General features: G+C 34.1%; 1 protein-coding gene and 1 long non-coding RNA gene across 2 annotated transcripts; both read left to right on the top strand.

Annotated features, from left to right (window-relative positions):
* The first annotated feature begins 968 nt into the window (after positions 1–968).
* Positions 969–1,553, top strand: LOC149805073 (uncharacterized). The gene has a single exon (XM_089933541.1). It carries the CDS (start codon positions 969–971, stop codon positions 1,551–1,553), a length of 585 nt encoding a protein of 194 aa, XP_089789667.1.
* A 6,964-nt stretch (positions 1,554–8,517) lies between these two features.
* Positions 8,518–18,763, top strand: LOC149805072 (uncharacterized). Its single transcript, XR_016417537.1, has 2 exons — positions 8,518–14,233; positions 16,147–18,763. It is a non-coding gene; the product is annotated as an uncharacterized LOC149805072 (long non-coding RNA).
* The last annotated feature ends 1,037 nt before the right edge of the window (positions 18,764–19,800 follow it).

Genomic DNA, 19,800 nt, shown 5'->3' with positions numbered 1-19,800 from the left:
AATGATAAATGGTAATACAATTTTTTATTGTTTAAAAAGCTGGTTTGAGGTAACATCTGACCCCACCCACTCCACTTCAAATATTTCGCCGTACTTGCATTGAATTAATTGCAGAAGATGACTTTGGTTATTAAGAGTCATTAAGTTTATTAGATTTATAGATATTCATTCATCTTGTCAAATTAATAGACACCGACCCTTTTCCACATTTATTTTGCAGGTGTAAAAGCCTACTTGCATGACAAAACAAACCCATCATGGCTGCCATCGCTGCATCTTGGAAAACCAGAGACTTCTTCAACTGTTCCAAATGTACATCTAGCCAATGAGAGATTTATTCGTGCTAGTCAACGCAAACATAAAAGGGCATTATCAGATGCAGCTGTATCACATCTATCATTAAAAAAGAGGCACACTGATTTCAGCAAAAGTGTCACTGAAGAACATTCAGCATCTCCTGATTATGCTGCATGTGACATTTCTGCTCAGTGTGATGCTGGAAGTAGTGAATCAGTTCTTCAGCTACCGACAGAAGATGAATCACCTTGTAAAGGAATCCAGACTGACCTTACAATTAAAGAAATTCAACAACTTATGGATGACAACAAGTCCAGGCTCATCGAAGCTTCAGAAAATGAAAAATTTGATATTAGGGGATTGTACAGCTTTAATTTTTATGAAAAGAATAAAGAAAAAGTAGGGTTTTATACAGGTATGCCAAAGTTTGAAGTTTTAAAACTAGTCTTTAACTTTATTGAGGGACACATGAATAGCAACATTAAAAGTCTTTCAAGAGAGAATGAATTTCTATTGTGTATGCTGAAACTTTGAATGAATTATCTTTTCAAAGACATGGCACATCAACTAGATGTTTCTGTAACAACGGTTCAAAGAAGTTTCCACTCCACCCCTGATGTACTTGATACAAGGCTGAATTTGTTAGTAAGGTGGCCAGCACAAGAAAATCAATGCCCATGTGTTTTCGAAAGGAATTTGGAGAGAAGGTAGTTGTTGTACTCGATTGTTTTGAACTGTTTACGGAAAGGCCAAGTAGTGCTCTCAACAAGATAGACACATATTCCAATTATAAGCATAATCAGACAGTCAAGTATCTGATAGGGATAGCCCCCCAAGGTGTAATTACTTTTATTTCCGAAGGTTGGGGTGGCAGAACATCTGACAAATACATTACAGAAAAATCTGGGATTCTTGATAATCTTTTGCCTGGAGATGTTGTCATGGTTGATAGAGGGTTTAACATAGAAGAGGCGGTGAATTTCTTTCAAGCGGAATTAGCTATTCCCAACTTCACACTTGAAAAATCACAATTGCATCCCCTTGAGGTTGAGAATACCAGAAAAATCGCATCAGTCCGAATTCACATAGAAAGAGTTATTGGTCATGTTTTGAGAAAGTTTAGAATATTTGACGGCATTGTCCCCATTGAATTCGTCAAGCTGAGAAGTGGAGAAATTATTCCAACCATTGACAAGATTGTAAAAGTGGCATGTTGCTTGACAAATCTGTGCCCTTCAGTTGTTCCATTTGATTAGATGAAAGTACAAAAGTGAACTTTTGTATTGTTAAGTACCATTAAGGCAGGTCTCTTCATACTTGTAAAAGCAATGCAACAAGCTGTACTGTGAATAAATATTAATATTTCACCTTTTCATAATGTGATGTCATTTGTTTCCGATGAAATATGTTAAAAAATGAAAATAAGGTATTTTTATGGTTTATTTGCCATAATTGTGATTTGGGGGAGGAGTGCAAATTGTAGCAACATGTTCCTTGTATGTGGCAACTGATGCTTGTGACTAATGTTTGTCTTCACTTGTAATATATTGCATGGCATTTGTACAAAATGAGATATAAAGACAGCAATAAAATATTCAATCATCTTTGTTATCCATTCATAAAGTAATAAATCAATCAATAAACATGTACATAAACAAACTGATACATAAACAAGTAGAAAAAATGAATGACTTTGAAACCTTTTAAAGTACATGAACTGAAAATATAAATTTGGTTATGATTTGAGTTACACAGGCAAATGGTAATGTATACTGTCGTATTTATAAAAGCATTTCAATATTATTCAGTTTTGACATTCAACACAAAACCATGCTCCTTTAGGTACACGCTTCATCTGAATACACTCAAGATGAAACCACTTCTTTAAACAGTTTTCATTTTCACATAATATCATCCTTGGTCCATCATCTCCACCACAAATGCAGTATCTGCCTATATCAACTAAATTTGGTTTGGCACTTCTCTTTGGTTCAAGCACTTGCATTCTTGAAAAGAATTTACATACAAGTTCTGGCATAATACACTTTGTATGAAATTCTAATGCCTTAACAGACATTGTATCCCAAAGGTCCTTGTCAGGGAATACTCTTTCTAGATGGAAATTTTGGGGACACCATACAAACAAATCACAGTATTGTCTGCGAGTCATAAATAACTGCATTTGTAGCTGATAATAATATGAATGACTACGATTTAACTGCACTGATCCATTTTCTGATATTAGCCAGGTAACTTCTAGTTTCAGTTTGTCTCTCATGCTGAAGGGGCACTTGATTTCCAGACAACCACCACCACAACATTCACAAATCTATGAAACTATCTGGGCTGGCCCCAAATTGAGGGTAACATTCATTTAAAATCAGACCACACTGCGTTATTTTGAAGTTTTTGTGCATCATTTCCATATGTCTTGTATACTCCTTCTTTGCTGTCTTCTCCTTTTTCTGTCCCCAGTCTGTAGCTGCACAGCTGAAAGCGTTTTTGGTTCTGTCACCACAACGAATAGTTTTAGCAAAGATACAGAAGGCTTAGACACATTTGTGTGACATGAAGAGTGAAAATGTGATACAGTTATTCTTCCCACTCTATTATTGTGCCAAAAAACACTTTTTGCTTGATTTCGAGTTTCTTGTTCCACAAATGTAGCCTGTTCTTTTGTGATAGAAATGTCTACAACTTTGCACTTGTCTAGTATCTGTTCACAATTTAACTCTGTGTCACTGATCTGACTATCATATAATGCCCTTAAATCCACTGGCCATTCAACTGATAATGATTTAGCTTTAAAATTGTCAGAAAACTGGTCTGCCAAAGATAATGCTGCAGCATTTGGTGTCATTCCATTAAGATCATCAAAGAATAATGTTTCTTCGTGTTTTGTCGGGGAAGAAATGTTATTGTTTTTCTTTTTACAAGAAGCCTGAACCACACAATCTTTTTCACTATTAGACAGCTTTCGCTTCTTCACTGCTGATTCGAGATGCATCTCACGCAGTCTTTTATACGGTGTAGTAAAATCTGCATTGCTTGGAAGCATCCAATATACTGGGGCATCTGTCACTGTTGTATCTTTCTTTATTCTTGTGGATGTTTCCAATGCGAACAGTAAAGCAGCAACATGGTTGCAGAATTCTCCCAGTCCTGCCATTCATGTGCAATGTGCCGAGTCGATGATATCGTTTCCATTGACAATCACCCATGGTTCTAGAGGCTTTTCTCTGATACGCATTAAATGTGCCACCTGAAAAGATATCAATGTAGACAGGAGTGAATCGATATAAGACAGTAACAGTATACATTAAATATTCATTATTACACTGCGGTGTAAACTAGCTATCCATGTGTTGCTTAATTATATGGCCTCTTTGCCATGTACATCTGATTTACTGGCTTCAGTTAATAATAATAATGTTGAACTAGTTACATCTCTTAATCAAAATATTTAACACTTATAAAGCTGTTTATGGACTGTTTATAAAAACAATTCATACATTAATAGCCATATTGTATTTTATCTTATTTGTCCTCAGTATTGGGTGTCGTATCGCTGAATTTAGTGTTTGTTCGGTTAAGATTGAAAATGACAAACTACAATGTGTTACCTTCGCCCTGAGCAAAGGAATCCCATTATCTCCTTGTGTAGAATCTGTCGGACCCAGCCACCTTGAAACAGTTTGTAAGCGTCCATGGATCTGTAGTTTTTCAGTTGCTCCTTCGTGTACGCTGATTCTTGAAAAACAAGAAAGTGTAGCACGTCGACATATGAGATTTCAGGCCATGTCTGACGATCGGCGCCGAATTCGTCTTCCACAACTACGTAGGGGTCAACATGGATCATCGATATCTTCTCATCATACCTCTTACGAACATCCCCCATGAGGGTTTCTCGGTAAGATATATGTGATGTAGAGGTCCTTTTCTTCATAATAATACACATTAAATTTAAAAACAGATCTGATAAAACTTATGTTATTTCTACGAAATACCTAACCTCCTGTGACTTGTCTTGATCTTAACAACGGTTTGCTAAGGAAGAAAAACGGTCCGACTAAACACCCCAAGACTGTCCCAAAGCAATCTCACCTACCCATTATACATTTATACAATTAAAAAAATAAAATGACAAGTAAAAAAGTAAAAATTATAATTATGCATTGCATAATTATCGTTTAACATCAGTAGAATTTTTACCCTTGTGTGTCATCGCCAAAGGAAAGACCCCAGGACACCCCAAGACTCTATAAAACATCACAAGACACCTAAAATAATGTTTTACATTTTAAATTCTTTATCACTTGACCAAAAAAATGTTTTAATGTAATCCTAATTACCCCCAAAATTGAAAATTACAAATACAAGAAATGTTTTAAGTTCAGTCCACCACAGTGGCGAAGAGTTTCGTTCGTGCATCAGATTCTAAGTACTGAATAAGAGCATTCTGTTACATATGGTTAAATGAATAATAAATGTTCTGCAAAGTAATTGAATGCTCATTTTATTTTCATTTATCCCTAAATATCCAGGCCACACCATGAGGAGGCGCTCTTTCCATGGCCCATTTTTATTGATGTTCTTCGTATTATCATTTTTTATTTTTATTTTTATTTTTTTAAAATTTTAAAAAAAATTGTTTCTAATAGATATTGAGTACATTTTTATCCTCTCGGTTGCTGTTTGTTCAAATTTCCATGGCCCATTTTTATTGATGTTCTTCGTATTATTTTTTTATTATTTTTATTTTTTTAAATTTTTTTTATATTTTTTATTTCTATTAGATCTTGAGTACATTTTTTTGTTGATTTTCCTTGTTGGTATCATTTATGAAGAAGTCTCAAAACAAAACAATCATCGTATTTTCCACATCATTATCAAGTTCTGTTGCCACGTGTTCCAGGAATGATTTGTACGTTTTATACGACGCGTCTTTCTGCAGAAGTAGAGGACCAAGAAATATAGGATGGTCATTTGTATTTTTCCTCACAACTCTCTGATTTTTGTACACCAACAATGTCACATAAAAGTTTCCAAGGCCGAATGTTCGGTCAATGCCAACTGGTTGGTTCTTTGTGTTTGTTAAGAAGTGTTTCAGATCCTTTATTTGTTATTTTGTGTAGCAGATAATTGATGGCACTTGTAATTTGTTGTGTATCACAGTTTGTACGTAAGGGTGTTCATTTAATATTCCCAACACATCTAAAATCTCATCAGCTACATTGGTGTTTCTTGCGCAGTTGCTCTTTTCTCTTTTTCTGGCATTATACTTCTGGTTTAATATCACTCTGAAGTCACGTGCACAATTCATGGAGTCATCTTTTTTCAAGTAACGAAATAATTCTCTCGGTTGCTGTTTGTTCAAATTTTCGTTCAGTTTTTCTATTGTTTTGGGGTTTGTTCTTGTGAATGTTTGTCCACTATGCGCGTTCCCATGCGATTGTGAAGTTACTGGTTGAATTCCTTGGTATTCGAACAGCGCAACATTGCTCAAGGTTTGATCAACTTTATTTACAAAGTATGAGACCCTTTTCTTAAAATTTGGATCTCTCTTGAGAGTAGCGTAGTACCGGCTTAAAACAACAATGCTATCCTCAGCAGGTTGTGGTTCGAGAGGTTCCCAGTATACCTGAACTTTGCATCTTTTCTTAAGGCAGTACTTTTGATTTTTGTGCTCAACATTTATCAAGTGTCCATTTTTAATCACAAATATTGATTTAACTGTGTTTCCCTTTGCAGTGTCCCATATTCCACAATCGTCGTAAAATTCACATTTTTTCTTTGATTCCAATCGAGTTAAATTCATCGAGTTATCCACTAACAGAAAACAATTAGACTTATTACCCGGTGGCACCTCACTGTGTACATATTCTTTTTTAGTGATCAGTTTGTATAATTCTTGACCAGAGTGCCACTGTCCTGATGTTAACTGTTTCACGTTTATAGGAACTGGGAAAGAGGCAGGTTTAGCATCATTTTCAACTTTCTCATCAGTGTTGTCACCGTTTTTTTTCAGTTGACATAACAGAGTCATTATTGGTGATTGATTGATCGCTTTGCTGATCTACAATGTAATCTTTTTCTATTGAGAAACTGTGTATTGTCTCCGATAATGTCTTTGATGATGATGACTTCTCGGTTCTGGTAATTTTAACATCCTTCTCCATGTTGTCCGTGACTTTGAAAGAAAATTTCCGCTTCTTGCTTAAGATTGGTGTACTCATTTCTGGAGGCTGAAATTGTTCGTTGTTTGCATGACTGCCAATTAGAACCGGGACAAAATGATTGGCAGTCCAGATGTTACCACGTTTTGGACCTATTTTGCTCCATAATATGGTAAGCTGTGCATTGTTTATGATATCTTCTGTAGAAAACAATTTAGTCAACACTTCATGAGTTTTGTCCAACGGACCATTCATTCCTAGGATACAGAGTCTGAACTGGTAAACCTACTACAGCAGAAAGGGCCATTATAGTCCATATTGATGAATATCGACCATCTGTGCAGCATGAAATGAGGGATTCCTCATAGGAGGGAGAATAGTCCATTAACTGGTCGAAGTCAGATCGTGACTTGTAAGTTTCAGCATTTCGTGACATTTCAGTCGATGCGCGCAACCTCAGTTCTGACGCCAAAACTTCACTACCCGTCAACGCAATTGAAACAGAGTTGAAAAGGCAGTTGCCGTCGCCAGTAGACAGCAAAGGTACATCGAAAGATGACAAACCACACTTGTTCATGATTTCTTGTGCGTTTCGATCTATTTCCACAAAATCGGACGGGATGATCTGTTTTCCACACAACTGAAAGGACTCCAGGAACTGTCCCTCTCTTGTTGCTGCAAAGCAGAGACTGTCAACACCGTAACACATAATCCTTCAGTGTAGTTGTTAGTTGAAGTCCCCATCTCTAACGTGAAGCAGTTGTTGCATACATATGGTACTTTATCGTTTTGATAAAAGATATTCAATTTTTCTGCAGATAACTGCTCACATTTGGAATGATTCCATTGTTTGCAAGAGTCGCAAAGTATGCAGTCAGACGTACAATTTAAACGACATGAACCGCAGGGCCAAAATGCTGCTCTTTTTGTAGCGATAATATTGCGCTTTTTCGAAGCCATTTTAGATTTCGAATTCTATATTGAACTGATAAATATTTTGGTATATGAACCGACAAGCAGATCAGATATGAACTACAATAAAATTAATGACGTTTATATATACACCAGGTAAAGACATGTTTATAATGAATGTATCTGAGCTAAGTAAGCACTTTTACCGAGTGGTCTAAAGCGCTCACCGTTACGGATCACTGCCATCTCACCTCTGTCTGCGTGAGTTCGAGTCTCAGGCTCGGCTAACGTGGGTACGTGAGAAAGCCTGCCAGTAGCTTCTCGTGGGTCGGTGGTTCATCCCGGGGTTTTCCAGGGTTCTTCCTCCACCAATTATACTGGCCGCCATGTATAGCCTATCTTGTGCTGAAAAATGGCGTTAAACCCTACTACAACACGCAAGCAAAACAAACAAAAGAAACACCTTTTATACTGATTAATTAATTGTGCAGCTCATTAATCAAGCGGATTAATGCCAGGATATCGTCCATTATGTCCAATTACGGCATCCTTTTTGGTTCCCCTTAATACATTAATTGGCTTAAACTCCCCACGCGAGTATTCAATAACACTGTAGCCATTAAGAAGATTAAATTCACGAGCCTTACAATTTGCCAAACATACTAATTAATGTAGTCAAAGAAAGGCACACTTTTCGGTTCTCCTTTAATTAGTTATTTAATTGGCATAGGTTTTGTTAACACAATAAAATAATTAAAAGATTATAAATGTAACGCCCTTCGGATCTAATTATTAAGCGGACCCCTGTTTGTCAGAGAAAAAGATTTTTTTGAAACAAAAATTTGTAACCGATTTATTTTATTTTTTTAATTGTATAAATGTATACTGGTTAGGTGAGTGTTTAGGGAGAGTTTTGGGGTGTCTTGGGGTGTCTTGGGGTCTTTCCATTGACCATGAGCGACAAAGGAAAAATTCTACTGATGTTATTCTATTTTTATACAATGCATAGTTATATTACATTTTTATTTGATTTTTTTAATTGTGTAAATGTATACTGGTTAGGTGAGAGTGTTTAGGGAGAGTCTTGGGGTGATTAGTCGCTCCCGAAGAAAAATGGCGGCGCAAGGTGCATTATGGATATATGTGTACATGCTCGTGGACTTAAAGATGGATAGGGCTTGCATAAACGACCAGTAATGACCGAAGATCGCATGCTCTCGGTAGAATTCGAAGTGTACGGAGACGTTCAGGGTCAGTTAAGAGAGACACAAAAATAGTCAGATTTCGTTCAAATCCACGATTAATAACACTTTGTATATGAAAGATAACTTCTATTTTCTGAATTAAGTGGTCTGATTGCAGTTTTAATTCAGCAGGTTGCCGTTCAGATGAGTATATGTATGATGGGTTGTTAAACATGATCTATGCATTTTTAAATAGTTGATATAATGGTGTATTAGAACTAAACAGTCATTTGTAAACTGAATTACAGACGCGCGTGTTGAGGTACTATGTGGGTATCGTTGTACGAGTTGTCTACCTTAAAGCATTTTTACGCTACCACCAGATTTGCCCGTACTAACATTAGTACCCCTACGTGGTTGCGGCTATGACATCATGACTACATATTTGCATTTAGTCTAATTCCTTCATTATTATTATTATTATTATTATTATTAGTTTCTAAGTCTTTAAAGGTTTTTGGTATAGTTTGTAAACATCAAATAATGACAAGTTGTTTTTTTCATCATTTTTCAAATTATTGTAAGTGAGGTTGTTGTTTTGTTGACAAGTGAAAAAAATGTTTGCATTTATTTTGTTTTATCTTTCAGGTGTATTATTTAGGAAGGTGAGAAAGGGCAAGCTATTCATCAAAAGCATCATTCAAAAATAAATTCAAAGACTATAAAATCTGTTGTTGTTGTTATGGGGTTTAACGCCATTTTTTAGCACACGATAGGCTATACATGGCGGCCAGTATTAATGGTGGAGGAAGAACCAGGGGAAACCCTTAAAAAGAACCACTGACCCACGAGAAGCTACTGGCAAGCTTTCTCACATACCCACATTGGCTGAATCCGAGACTCGAACCGGTGCAGACAGAGGTTATAAAATTTGTAAATCTGAGATTAAAATATGAGACTAAATTGAACAATACACAGGATATTTATGCTGTAAAATGCAAGACTATGTTGAATAATATGGCAGGGTGTTATTGTGCTAACATATCAGACTAAATTGAATAATATGCCAGTGTGGTAATATGGTAAAATGCAAGATTATTTATTGAATAATATGGCAGCTTATTATTGTGGTAACATGTAAGAAATATTGTGTTTAAATTTAAGATTATATTGAATAATATGGCAGGGTGTTATTGTGCTAACAAATCAGACTAAATTGAATAATATGCCAGTGTGGTAATATGGTAAAATGCCAGACTATATTGAATAATATGGGAGGGCACTATTGTGCTAAAATATAAGACTAAATTGAATAATATGCCAGTGTGGTAACATGGTAAAATGCAAGATTATATTGAATAATATGGCAGCATATTATTGTGGTAACATGTAAGACTATATTGTATTTAAATTTAAGATTATATTGAATAATATGATATGGTATTAATGTGGTAACATGTAAGACTATAATGAATAATGTTTCAGGATATTCATTTGGTAAAATGTAAGACTGCTGAATAATATGGCAGTTTTATTGTGCTAAAATATAACACTAAATTAAATAATATGCCAGGGTGTTAATATGGTAAAATGCAAGACTATATTGAATAATATGCCAGGGTGTTAATATGGTAAAATGCAAGACTATATTGAATAATATGCCAGGGTGTTAATATGGTAAAATGCAAGACTATATTGAATAATATGGTATTAATGTGGTAACATGTAAGGCTATAATGAACAATGTTTCAGGATCATAATGTGGTAAAATCAAAGACAGTATTGAATAATAATGTTTCAGGCATTAATCTGATTCTTGAGATAAAATACAAAGTATCCCTTTTGAAGCAAAAATATCTGAAGTTCCCATTCTTTCCCTCAGTATCCCCTTCCCCTGAAAATGGTTGGGCCGTAATAAGATATTATATATACATTAGGAAATATATGTACATGTACAGGCTTTGAAATGAATAGGGTTTTTTCAATACTAGCAGCATTTAGATAGTTGTAAAATTTTCATCTTGCGAAATTCAGGCCATTTTCAATATCCTTTGGCATATTTCAATAAAATTAATACAAAACATTATTTGCAAAAAGTTCTACTTCATGTTTTTAACTAGCAATATCAGAAATGTAACTACAAAAATGCTTGTATATTACATACTTTATATCTTGTAAACAAATTTAATTCATATATTTTAGGAAGTTTATTAGATACTATATGAACATTGTATCTTATCAGCTGTATAGATATATTAATTTTTTTGTATCATAGTATATATCATTTATAACGTAAAATTTATAAGATACTTTCTAAACTTTATAAGATACTTTTTAAAATTTATAAGATACTTTCTTAAATTTCATATTACATCTTACATATTTATTCCCCATTGAATGCATGACTACATTGAAAACTGTAGGTAAGTAAATAACCCAGCCCTAAATTGGAAACGGTTGAGAGCAAACATTTTAGTTTTTAAAACAATTGATAAAAAGAGTTTGATTATTATCACATCAGTCCTGTAGGGACTAAAATATGTGGCCATTTTGCATTGGAAGCCAGGTTACAGAGTGACCAATTTTCACTCAATATCTTGTGTGAAATCTGATACACTCCTAGGAGTACATGTTAAATCTAAACTAATTACACAGATCAGATTTGCATTGTCATTGCTTTTAAACATATATTCCAAACAAAGGACCCACATTAAATAAATACCCACATTAAATAAATAAATAAACATATACCAATTCATGCATCTTTAATCTCTTTACCCCTCCTGAATGGAAGGTCAGTAGTCACAGAAGTTTTACTAAAAGATCATTTATGACATGTAGATTGTGATATGTTTAAATGGTGACAGTTATCATTAAACATATGGTGCCAGTCAGATATCCAATATGTCTACCATTGTGGCAGTCTTAAATATCATGTTGTCACTCCTTTTTCTAAATGAATAGTCGTATCAGTGTGGTACTTTTACTGAAATGTTTATCTTGATATGTATATAGTTTGTCCAGAATGAAACCTCCTAACATGGCATCCACAAGAGCCATCATGAAAATCTTGCTATGACTACTCCTGTGAACCATATGAAAAAATTGGTGGCATGAAAGTTTGAAAAATCATACCTACCTGGTACTTGACCTTCGGGTTAAGTCCACTGTTGCTGCTTGCATTTTTATTCTTTATTGAGCTTATGAATGCAGTGACTGGTACATATACAACATATTGACCGGACTTTGCATTTCATTGTTTTTGAATAAATAAGATCAGTCTGCATTCTAACAATGATTTTAAGGTCAAAGAAAATGATGCTGGATTTTTATATGTCATGGCTCGTGATGTGGATAACACACACATGCATCTACCATATGTACTCATTTGCAAGTCAAGTCAAATTGGAAACAAGAAAGATCCTGATTTTCCATAGCATAATGTGCCTGAAGACCAGGGTCTATGTTGTTTGTTCTACTGATTACTCCTAACAAACTGCAAAGACCCAGATCTGCCAACACATTATGTGATGGCAGATCTGGGTATTTGCAGTTTGTCATTGGATTTGACTTATAAGCGAGTATATGCTGTAAGAATTTTTGTCAGACCGAGTCTGTGGATATATCTAAGGAATCACTTGAATCAGAATGGTGGCAGTTCAGTCACTTGTTTTGGAGGTTTTTTCTTGAAAAGAATATAATTTTATGGATTAAACCAAACTAGAAATGTTGGTACATCATGACTGTATCTGAGTTGAGTTCAGTGCTCTCTTCATAATATGATTCAAGGTCAAAGGTCAAGGACAAAGATTTTGTATGTGTGATTAGGATCAGAACAATCTTGTCTATATAGTGCCAATTGAAAGTTAAGTTCTAAATATCCAAAGGCAAAAATTGCACAAAAAAAATCTTTTGGAATAAAAACTTTAGACTGCACTTATGTGAACATGTTAACTCAGATATTTAAAAAAAAAATTTAAACCAAGTTTGTTATTGAAAAGTTCACAAGAATCTACAATGATTTCAATACAGGGAGACACAAAAAGAAACAATAAAATAAAGGAAGAAATTGGAATCTTTCATGAATTCATTCAGATTATTTTTGGCTAGCCTATATAAAGTCCATCACTTTAAGGGACAGTTGTTGTATTGTTGTTGTTGTTGTTGTTATTATTATTATTATTATTATTATAAACGGAGTCCAAAGAGATGTTAATTTTGTTATGTATTTCTTCTAAGCTATCATGAAATGGTTATACAGTATGCCATAAAAAGATTTGTTAACTAATTTGGTTTATAAAATGCCTAATAAAGTTTATAGCTTAATTAATATTTGTATCAGATAACTCTTTATATTAAATATGACATCTTGTAAACATTATCTGATGTATGATAACATTTATAAGATATCTGATAAAGTTTCAAATATATCTGATTCAGTTCATAAGATATCATAGAAAAGCACCTTATATACTTTCTTATTGATTGGATCCAACTGTCAACAACATAGAAAAAGATAGTTGTCGCACAGCACATTGGCAGATCTGAGTAATGAAGTTTGTTAGGATTGTTGATTAAAGCAAACAGAATAGATCATGATCTGCCAGTTCATTATGCAACAGCAGATTTGGGTCTATGTTGTTTGCAGTTGGACCTGACTGAAAAGTAAGTAAACAGAGTACATTAATTAAGACTGAAAGTGATATTATAGAAAAATTGATCACTAACTTTGTGCAGGACAGATTACTGGCTCTGTGTGGAAGGATCACTTTGTACAGGAATGATCACTGACTCTGTACTGGAAAGACTACTAGCTCTATGGAATGATCACCTTGTACAGGAATATTCACTAGCTCTGTGCAGGAAGGATTACTAACTGTACTAGAAGGATCAGTTTGTACAGGAATGATTACTAACTGTACAGGAAGGATTAGTAGCTCTGTACAGGAAGGATTAGTTTGTACAGGAATGATAACTAGCTTAGTATGGAAGGATCACTTTGTACAGGAATGATAAGTAGCTGTGTACAGGAAGGATTACTAGCTCTGTGGAATGATGGAATGATCACCTTGTACAGGAATGTTCACTAACTCTCTAGAGGAAGGATTACTAGCTCTGTACAGGAAGGTTCAGTTTGTACAGAATTGACAACTAGCTCCAATCAGGAATGATCACTAGCTCTGTAATGGTAGGATCACTGTATACAGGAATGATCACTAGCTCTGTAATGGTAGGATCACTTTGTACAGGAATGATCACTAGCTCTTTATAGAAAGAATCATAACTCAGTACAGGAAGATTTTATTTTGTAAAGAAACGATGTATTTTTACTACTTTGGCTTAATAACTAAAATATCACACATTTCTGGCTGTTCTGAATGATACAATATGGTTCTTGCCTATACAAAGTAACTGTTTCAAATAATTCAACACATGAACTATATCCACCATATGTACTTACCTTTTGTGTCAAACTATTAATCCATGGTATTATAAACTAAAAATATTCTATCAAAGTTATTACAAAATATAATTTTGATACCTTTTATGAAAGTACACACTCCAGGAAGCAGAGCAACTTGGATTAGTTGGTTGGGTGAGGAATACTAGAAGAGAAACAGTGCTGGGAATTGTTCAAGGTCCAAATGATAAAGTCCATAAAATGTGAGTTTTCTAAATTAGTAAGGTTCAGCTAAGGAAAAATATTCTTCACATAATGGGAATCATCTTTGTTTTCATCAGTGTAAAGTAGTTGGGAGAGACAGAGAAACACAGTCAGGGGATGGTTAGATAGGTAGATACATATGGTTTATTTATTGTTATTATCCCTTTAGTTTAGCTAGGAATATTTTGATACCTTTGATTATTGTTAATCTCTAAACAAGTCTAGCTCTTCTTAAACCACATGTAGAAAGTTATCCAACTTGGTATGTAGCCAGTAGGTTACTCATGTAGTCATTATCTGTGAGAGGGTTTAGGTCCCTTGACAGGGATCTTATAAAGGGAGCCATAGGGTAAACATACATAGTGACATTTTTCAATATATTTTCTCAAAATTTATGCAGTACATGCATCCATAGCTGAAGAACATAATATGCAATATATGTTTAAGACCCTTTGGTCATGGTCAGTCACAGATTTTATGTTAAAACAGCCTTGCTGTGTCACAGGTTTTGGAATAAGACCCCTGGGTCTTGGTCTGTCATAGATGTTAGGCTCAGACCCAAAGGTCTTGGTCTGTCATAGATTTTGGGTTACAATCTATGGGCTTTGGACTGTGACAGATTTTGGGTTAAGACCCCTGGGTTTTGATCTGTCACAGGTTTTAGGTTGCTATGGTGAGCAATTGGAGTGGCTCTAGTTAGCATGTAATCCCTTCATAAATTTCAGCTCTAGGTTATTTTATTGATTTTTTTATTTATTATTAACTTACGAATCCAATAAAATACAACCACAAGTCAAAATTCAAGAAGAATTTATAGTTAGGAGATACGGACAGATTGATAGATAGAAACAGATTTATGTGGGAGGTATGTCTAATTTATTTTGTCAATAACTTCCATTTAGCAACATTAATTTTGTCCTATCTTAATACAGTAGCAAGAAGCTATTGCATAAGTTTTTTTAAAATTTTTTTTATAACTACATGTACTCATACCCAGTTGAAGCCAAGAAACACAAACTCAGGTATATCAAGACAGAGTATATCACTGCAGTTTCTACTGTATATTTGCACGTATAAGTCTTATCCAACTGCAAGCAACATAAGATCCTGAAGAACCATCACATAATGCACTAGCAGGTCAGAATCTTTGTTGTATATTCTACTGAATGCTCCTAAGAAACTACACACACCCAGATCAGCCAGCGTATTATGCAACAACAGATCTGGGTCTGTTTGCAGTTGGATGAGTTATAGATGAGTATATGTGATACTCTCTGGTCTTGGAAACTTCATCAGAAAGATTGACTGATGCATGGCATCAATGTTTGTGCTTCAAAATGTATCACAGAATGGAATGTATACATTTAGATTTGTTATCAATTAACCAATAGAATGTAAATGTTTATTTTTGTTTTGTGTTCAATGAGGTGTTCATAATTGTAAGAGACATTTAATTATTAAGGTGCCATCCACAGAGATCTCCCTTGCTCAGAAAACTGCTGGGCCTTTGTGATGGGTCAGTGACCCACTTTTCTATATAAATGCAGTGCAAAACTGAGAAAAACATTTTGAAAATTTATGAGGCCAGCTAAAACGTTTGATGGTCCAAGTGTCTCCCAATAATGCCCCTGAGCAAGGCAAATATTAGGTTTATTTAAGCATATTGGACCATTTCAAAATGAACTCACTTAACCAAATCTGGTATACATTTTTTTGTAAATTGATGTTAGCGAATTCCATGGAGATTCCAGCATTTTTATTCTATAAACTCCTCATTAATAGGGGTTTAGAACATTTTAGCACCAGTAATTTTTTGTTCATATAAATCTTGTCTTGGTGGTGTGGGATGTTAAATGAATTGTGTCATTTTATACACATGATTGCTTCATTTTTTTTTTCTTTATATTTTCAGGAAGCATGAGCTATGTACAAAAGGTAGTCCCCACTCAGCAATAGACAAGTGCAAGCTGCAAAATGAAAGAGAAATTATTCTTCCTGAATTTTCATGGTTTTCAGCACAGCCAAGTGGATAATAAGATGATGATATCATGTTACATATTGGACGATGATCAAATTTCATGATCATAAACCACTCCGGTGGTCTAGTGGTTAGAGTGTCCGCCTCGGAAGCGGGAGGTTGTGGGTTCGATCCCCGGCCGAGTCATACGAAAGACTTACAAAAATGGTACTAACAGCTGCCTCACTTGGCGCTCAGCATTAAGAGGTTAGTGTTAGGACTGGTCGGCCTGGTGTTAGGATAATGTGACTGGGTGGGACATCATGTTACATGTCTGCGGCATGATGCCCCAGTGCTAGACATCACTATAAACTGTCACACTGCAGATATTGTAGCAATATGACTGAAAAATTGTTAAAGCTATGTTAAAAATCCAAATCACACACACACACACAAATCATGATCATCATCACATGTACATTATAAAGTTTATGCTATATGTAAGCCCTACCAAGAGGCGGCTTTCTGCACCGTTTGCCTTGCAAGTGTTATATTTGATGGCCTGTACACCAAAGAGTGGATTTTATTTTTCTGCACTGAGACATGTTGATAATACAGGATTACATGTAGTTGGCCCTCTTTATAAAGCCGCTTAATTTACTGCTGTCTCTTTTTTATGTGTGTAGGGACATGAACCCCATTAAGCTTATAAAACATTCACTTTTTGTGCTACTTATATTATTCCACTTTAGTTATTGGTTGATGAGATACGACTATAATGTGATTTCATATCATTAAATACCTTATTTCGTTGTTTAAGGCACTATTATATGGACACATTATTGTCAGAACATCCTTCAGTATTAAACCAGCCTCACTGCCATAAAGTGGGTTATCTTTATGGTTGCCATAAAGTGCTATAAAGAGGGAACATTGTGCTGATGTACAGTCTATATAATTCATCCATTATTGCAAGGTTTTGTTAACTCAAAAAAGATTTTTATGCTTATAAATATTTCTTTCGGGTCCAAGGGTCTTCTTTATATTTTAGTTTTCAGTCTCCAGCATTCATTTCAGTTTTCAAAAATTATGATACGGTGTTGTAATATGTCACTATAATTCTTTTGTCAGAAACTGCCATGTCTTAGGCTGGATTATTTGGATTTGATAATTTATGTCTGATGTATTCCTGTATGCAGTATTTTGAAAGCATTAGCTGTAGATTGGAGCTACCTTTTGTTTTTCTTGGTCTTTGATCTTATTAGTGAATCTTTAATACATGCTTATTGAGCATGCCTTACATTAGATGACTATTATAATCACATTTGAATCAGATTTTAGTCTTTTCTTACATTTGAATACAGTGACAGTGTTATCAAATGCAGATTCATGTGTACGACACTAAGATTGCAACATTCTTTTCAATTGTAAATTTATTTTTATATTCATCTTTCCCTCTTTTAATCCAATGTTTCATATATATATATATATATATTATCCACAGAGGTTATACATCACCTTACAAACCTTGCAAGTGCTTTAATTTTAAGATGACAAAATCAAGGCCCTGAAAGTGATTTTAACAATTAACATGTTAGCCAAAATGCACAACATCTATGAAAAACTTGGAGGAATGTGAAATATCACTTGCATAATTTTCTGAAACAGTTGCTGACATGTTGATTATTTGCTTTCTTTTAAACGAAAAAGGTCCATATTCTAAATATAATTTTTATGTTTAGTGCAGTCAATGAAAAAAAGTTACATAATTGACCTGTACTTTGTTGTTTTTATTGATCTATCCTGAATTAGGTCCTTGAAAATGTATGCATACATGTTACAAAGTTCATTAGGATATTTAACTGTATATTTTTTGAGCTGAGATATTTTCTCTTCTTTTATCTCAAGATAATTAATTTTAATTCAGATAATGTAATGGATATAATATGGTGTTACTCGCTATAAATCAGAGCAAAATATTTTCCCAGCTGTTAACTGACGGAAATTGTCTTTAAAAAATGTCAGCCCCCTGCCATGGAACATTAATTTGCTGGTCCCTAAAATAATTGTGGTATACCATGGTCTGTATGATATGTTCAGAAAGGGTACATTTTCAATGGTACCCAGTTCTTAGTATTATAACGACTGAAAATGTAGAACACAGAATAAATTTCAGGAGTATTCTTAGATAATTTTTATTATTATAAAAACTTATAATGTAGAACACATGATAAGTTGCAAGATTATCCCAATATACTTTTTATGAGAGATTAATTATTGACCCTTCAATGGCGGAATCTAAAAGCAAACACAGAATTGCTTTCAGAAAAAATATTTTACATAATGTTCTTCATTTGACTCATTACTTTTTATACCATATTGATTGTTCTTGTATCCTAAAAGTATAAAGTACTTTGTCTTATATCATATTATAAATCCTTTATACTTTTTATTCCTGTGACCAAAGTTCTACATCAGAAAATCAAAGAAAAGGATACATATTGAAGGCAAATACTTTGCATTTTAATTAATTTGGATATTTGATATTTATAAATAAAATAATGTGAATACATGCTTTGCTCAGCTTTATATTTTAGGCCTCACTGCTTGCAGTGGGGACATCTTCATTTGGTCCAGTCTGTCAATCCATTCATATCAATCTGACCGTCCATCCAGGGAAGTCTGTTGGTAATATTATGCAAAACCCAGAATCCAAGGCAAAATGAAATTTGGTAGGCATGTTTGTATCCATATATTGTTGACATAATTAGAATTTCATATAATTATAGCAATTTTTAGAAATGTTTTGACATTTTGGTAATATTTAGACTTGCACTTATTTATATGCAGTGGGGGCAGATGTGTTTTCGAGACACAAATGTTAGAGTCACTACACACTCAGTACAGGTATTAGGCATCTGCAAATGTAATGGGGGTTTAGGCATACTTGATGACAATCTGGGAACCAAACAAAAATTGACCAACCAGTTTTTTGTTTTGTTTTTCTGTTCAATTACCACAAATTTTACATCACTATTATTATTATTATTATTATGTTACGTGTTTAGGCTCGAATAAACAGTAACACAAGAAAGAGTGAAAACAACAAGCTTTGAAAAATTTAACAAATAACTTATTTCCCTAGAAAAATACTGTAAAAATGAAGAAAGAAAAAAATATGAACTTACAGTTTTAAGAATCGAATCCAAAAATAATCCAAGAATAATCCATGAATAAAATTTTAGAAGTCCTAATAATAAAATGTTCTAATGATTTCAAGTTCGAGTCCAGACGAAGAATCCAAGATGGAAGACGATGACGTAAGCTGTAACCTGTTGTGTGTTGAAGTCTACAGATCCTTGTAGAAACACAGTAACTAATCTTCTGGTTTTGGAAATCCAAATAAAATTTTTAAGAAATGTCCTTGTTCAAGAATTCTGTATGAATACAATAATATTTCCAGAGAAACAAATTAATCTTTTAGAGTAGAAATAATCTGAAAAAATTAACATATAACTCAAAATCTCAAAACTAGTCACAACAGAAGACAACAACTTGACATCAAAAGCCCAAAACTCTGAGATCTCTCCCTAAACATCACTATTAATA

The sequence above is a fragment of the Sinohyriopsis cumingii genome, chromosome 2 (genome assembly GCF_028554795.1).
Source record: "Sinohyriopsis cumingii isolate HCF-2022 chromosome 2, ASM2855479v2, whole genome shotgun sequence".
Classification (NCBI taxonomy): domain Eukaryota; kingdom Metazoa; phylum Mollusca; class Bivalvia; order Unionida; family Unionidae; genus Sinohyriopsis; species Sinohyriopsis cumingii.
Note: the sequence above shows the minus strand (reverse complement) of the source record. Positions and strands in the feature narration are given on the sequence as shown.

Excerpts from the sequence above, each read along its gene's own strand:
- LOC149805073 (XM_089933541.1), top strand. The coding sequence starts at position 969 with ATGCCCATGTGTTTTCGAAAGGAATTTGGAGAGAAGGTAGTTGTTGTA.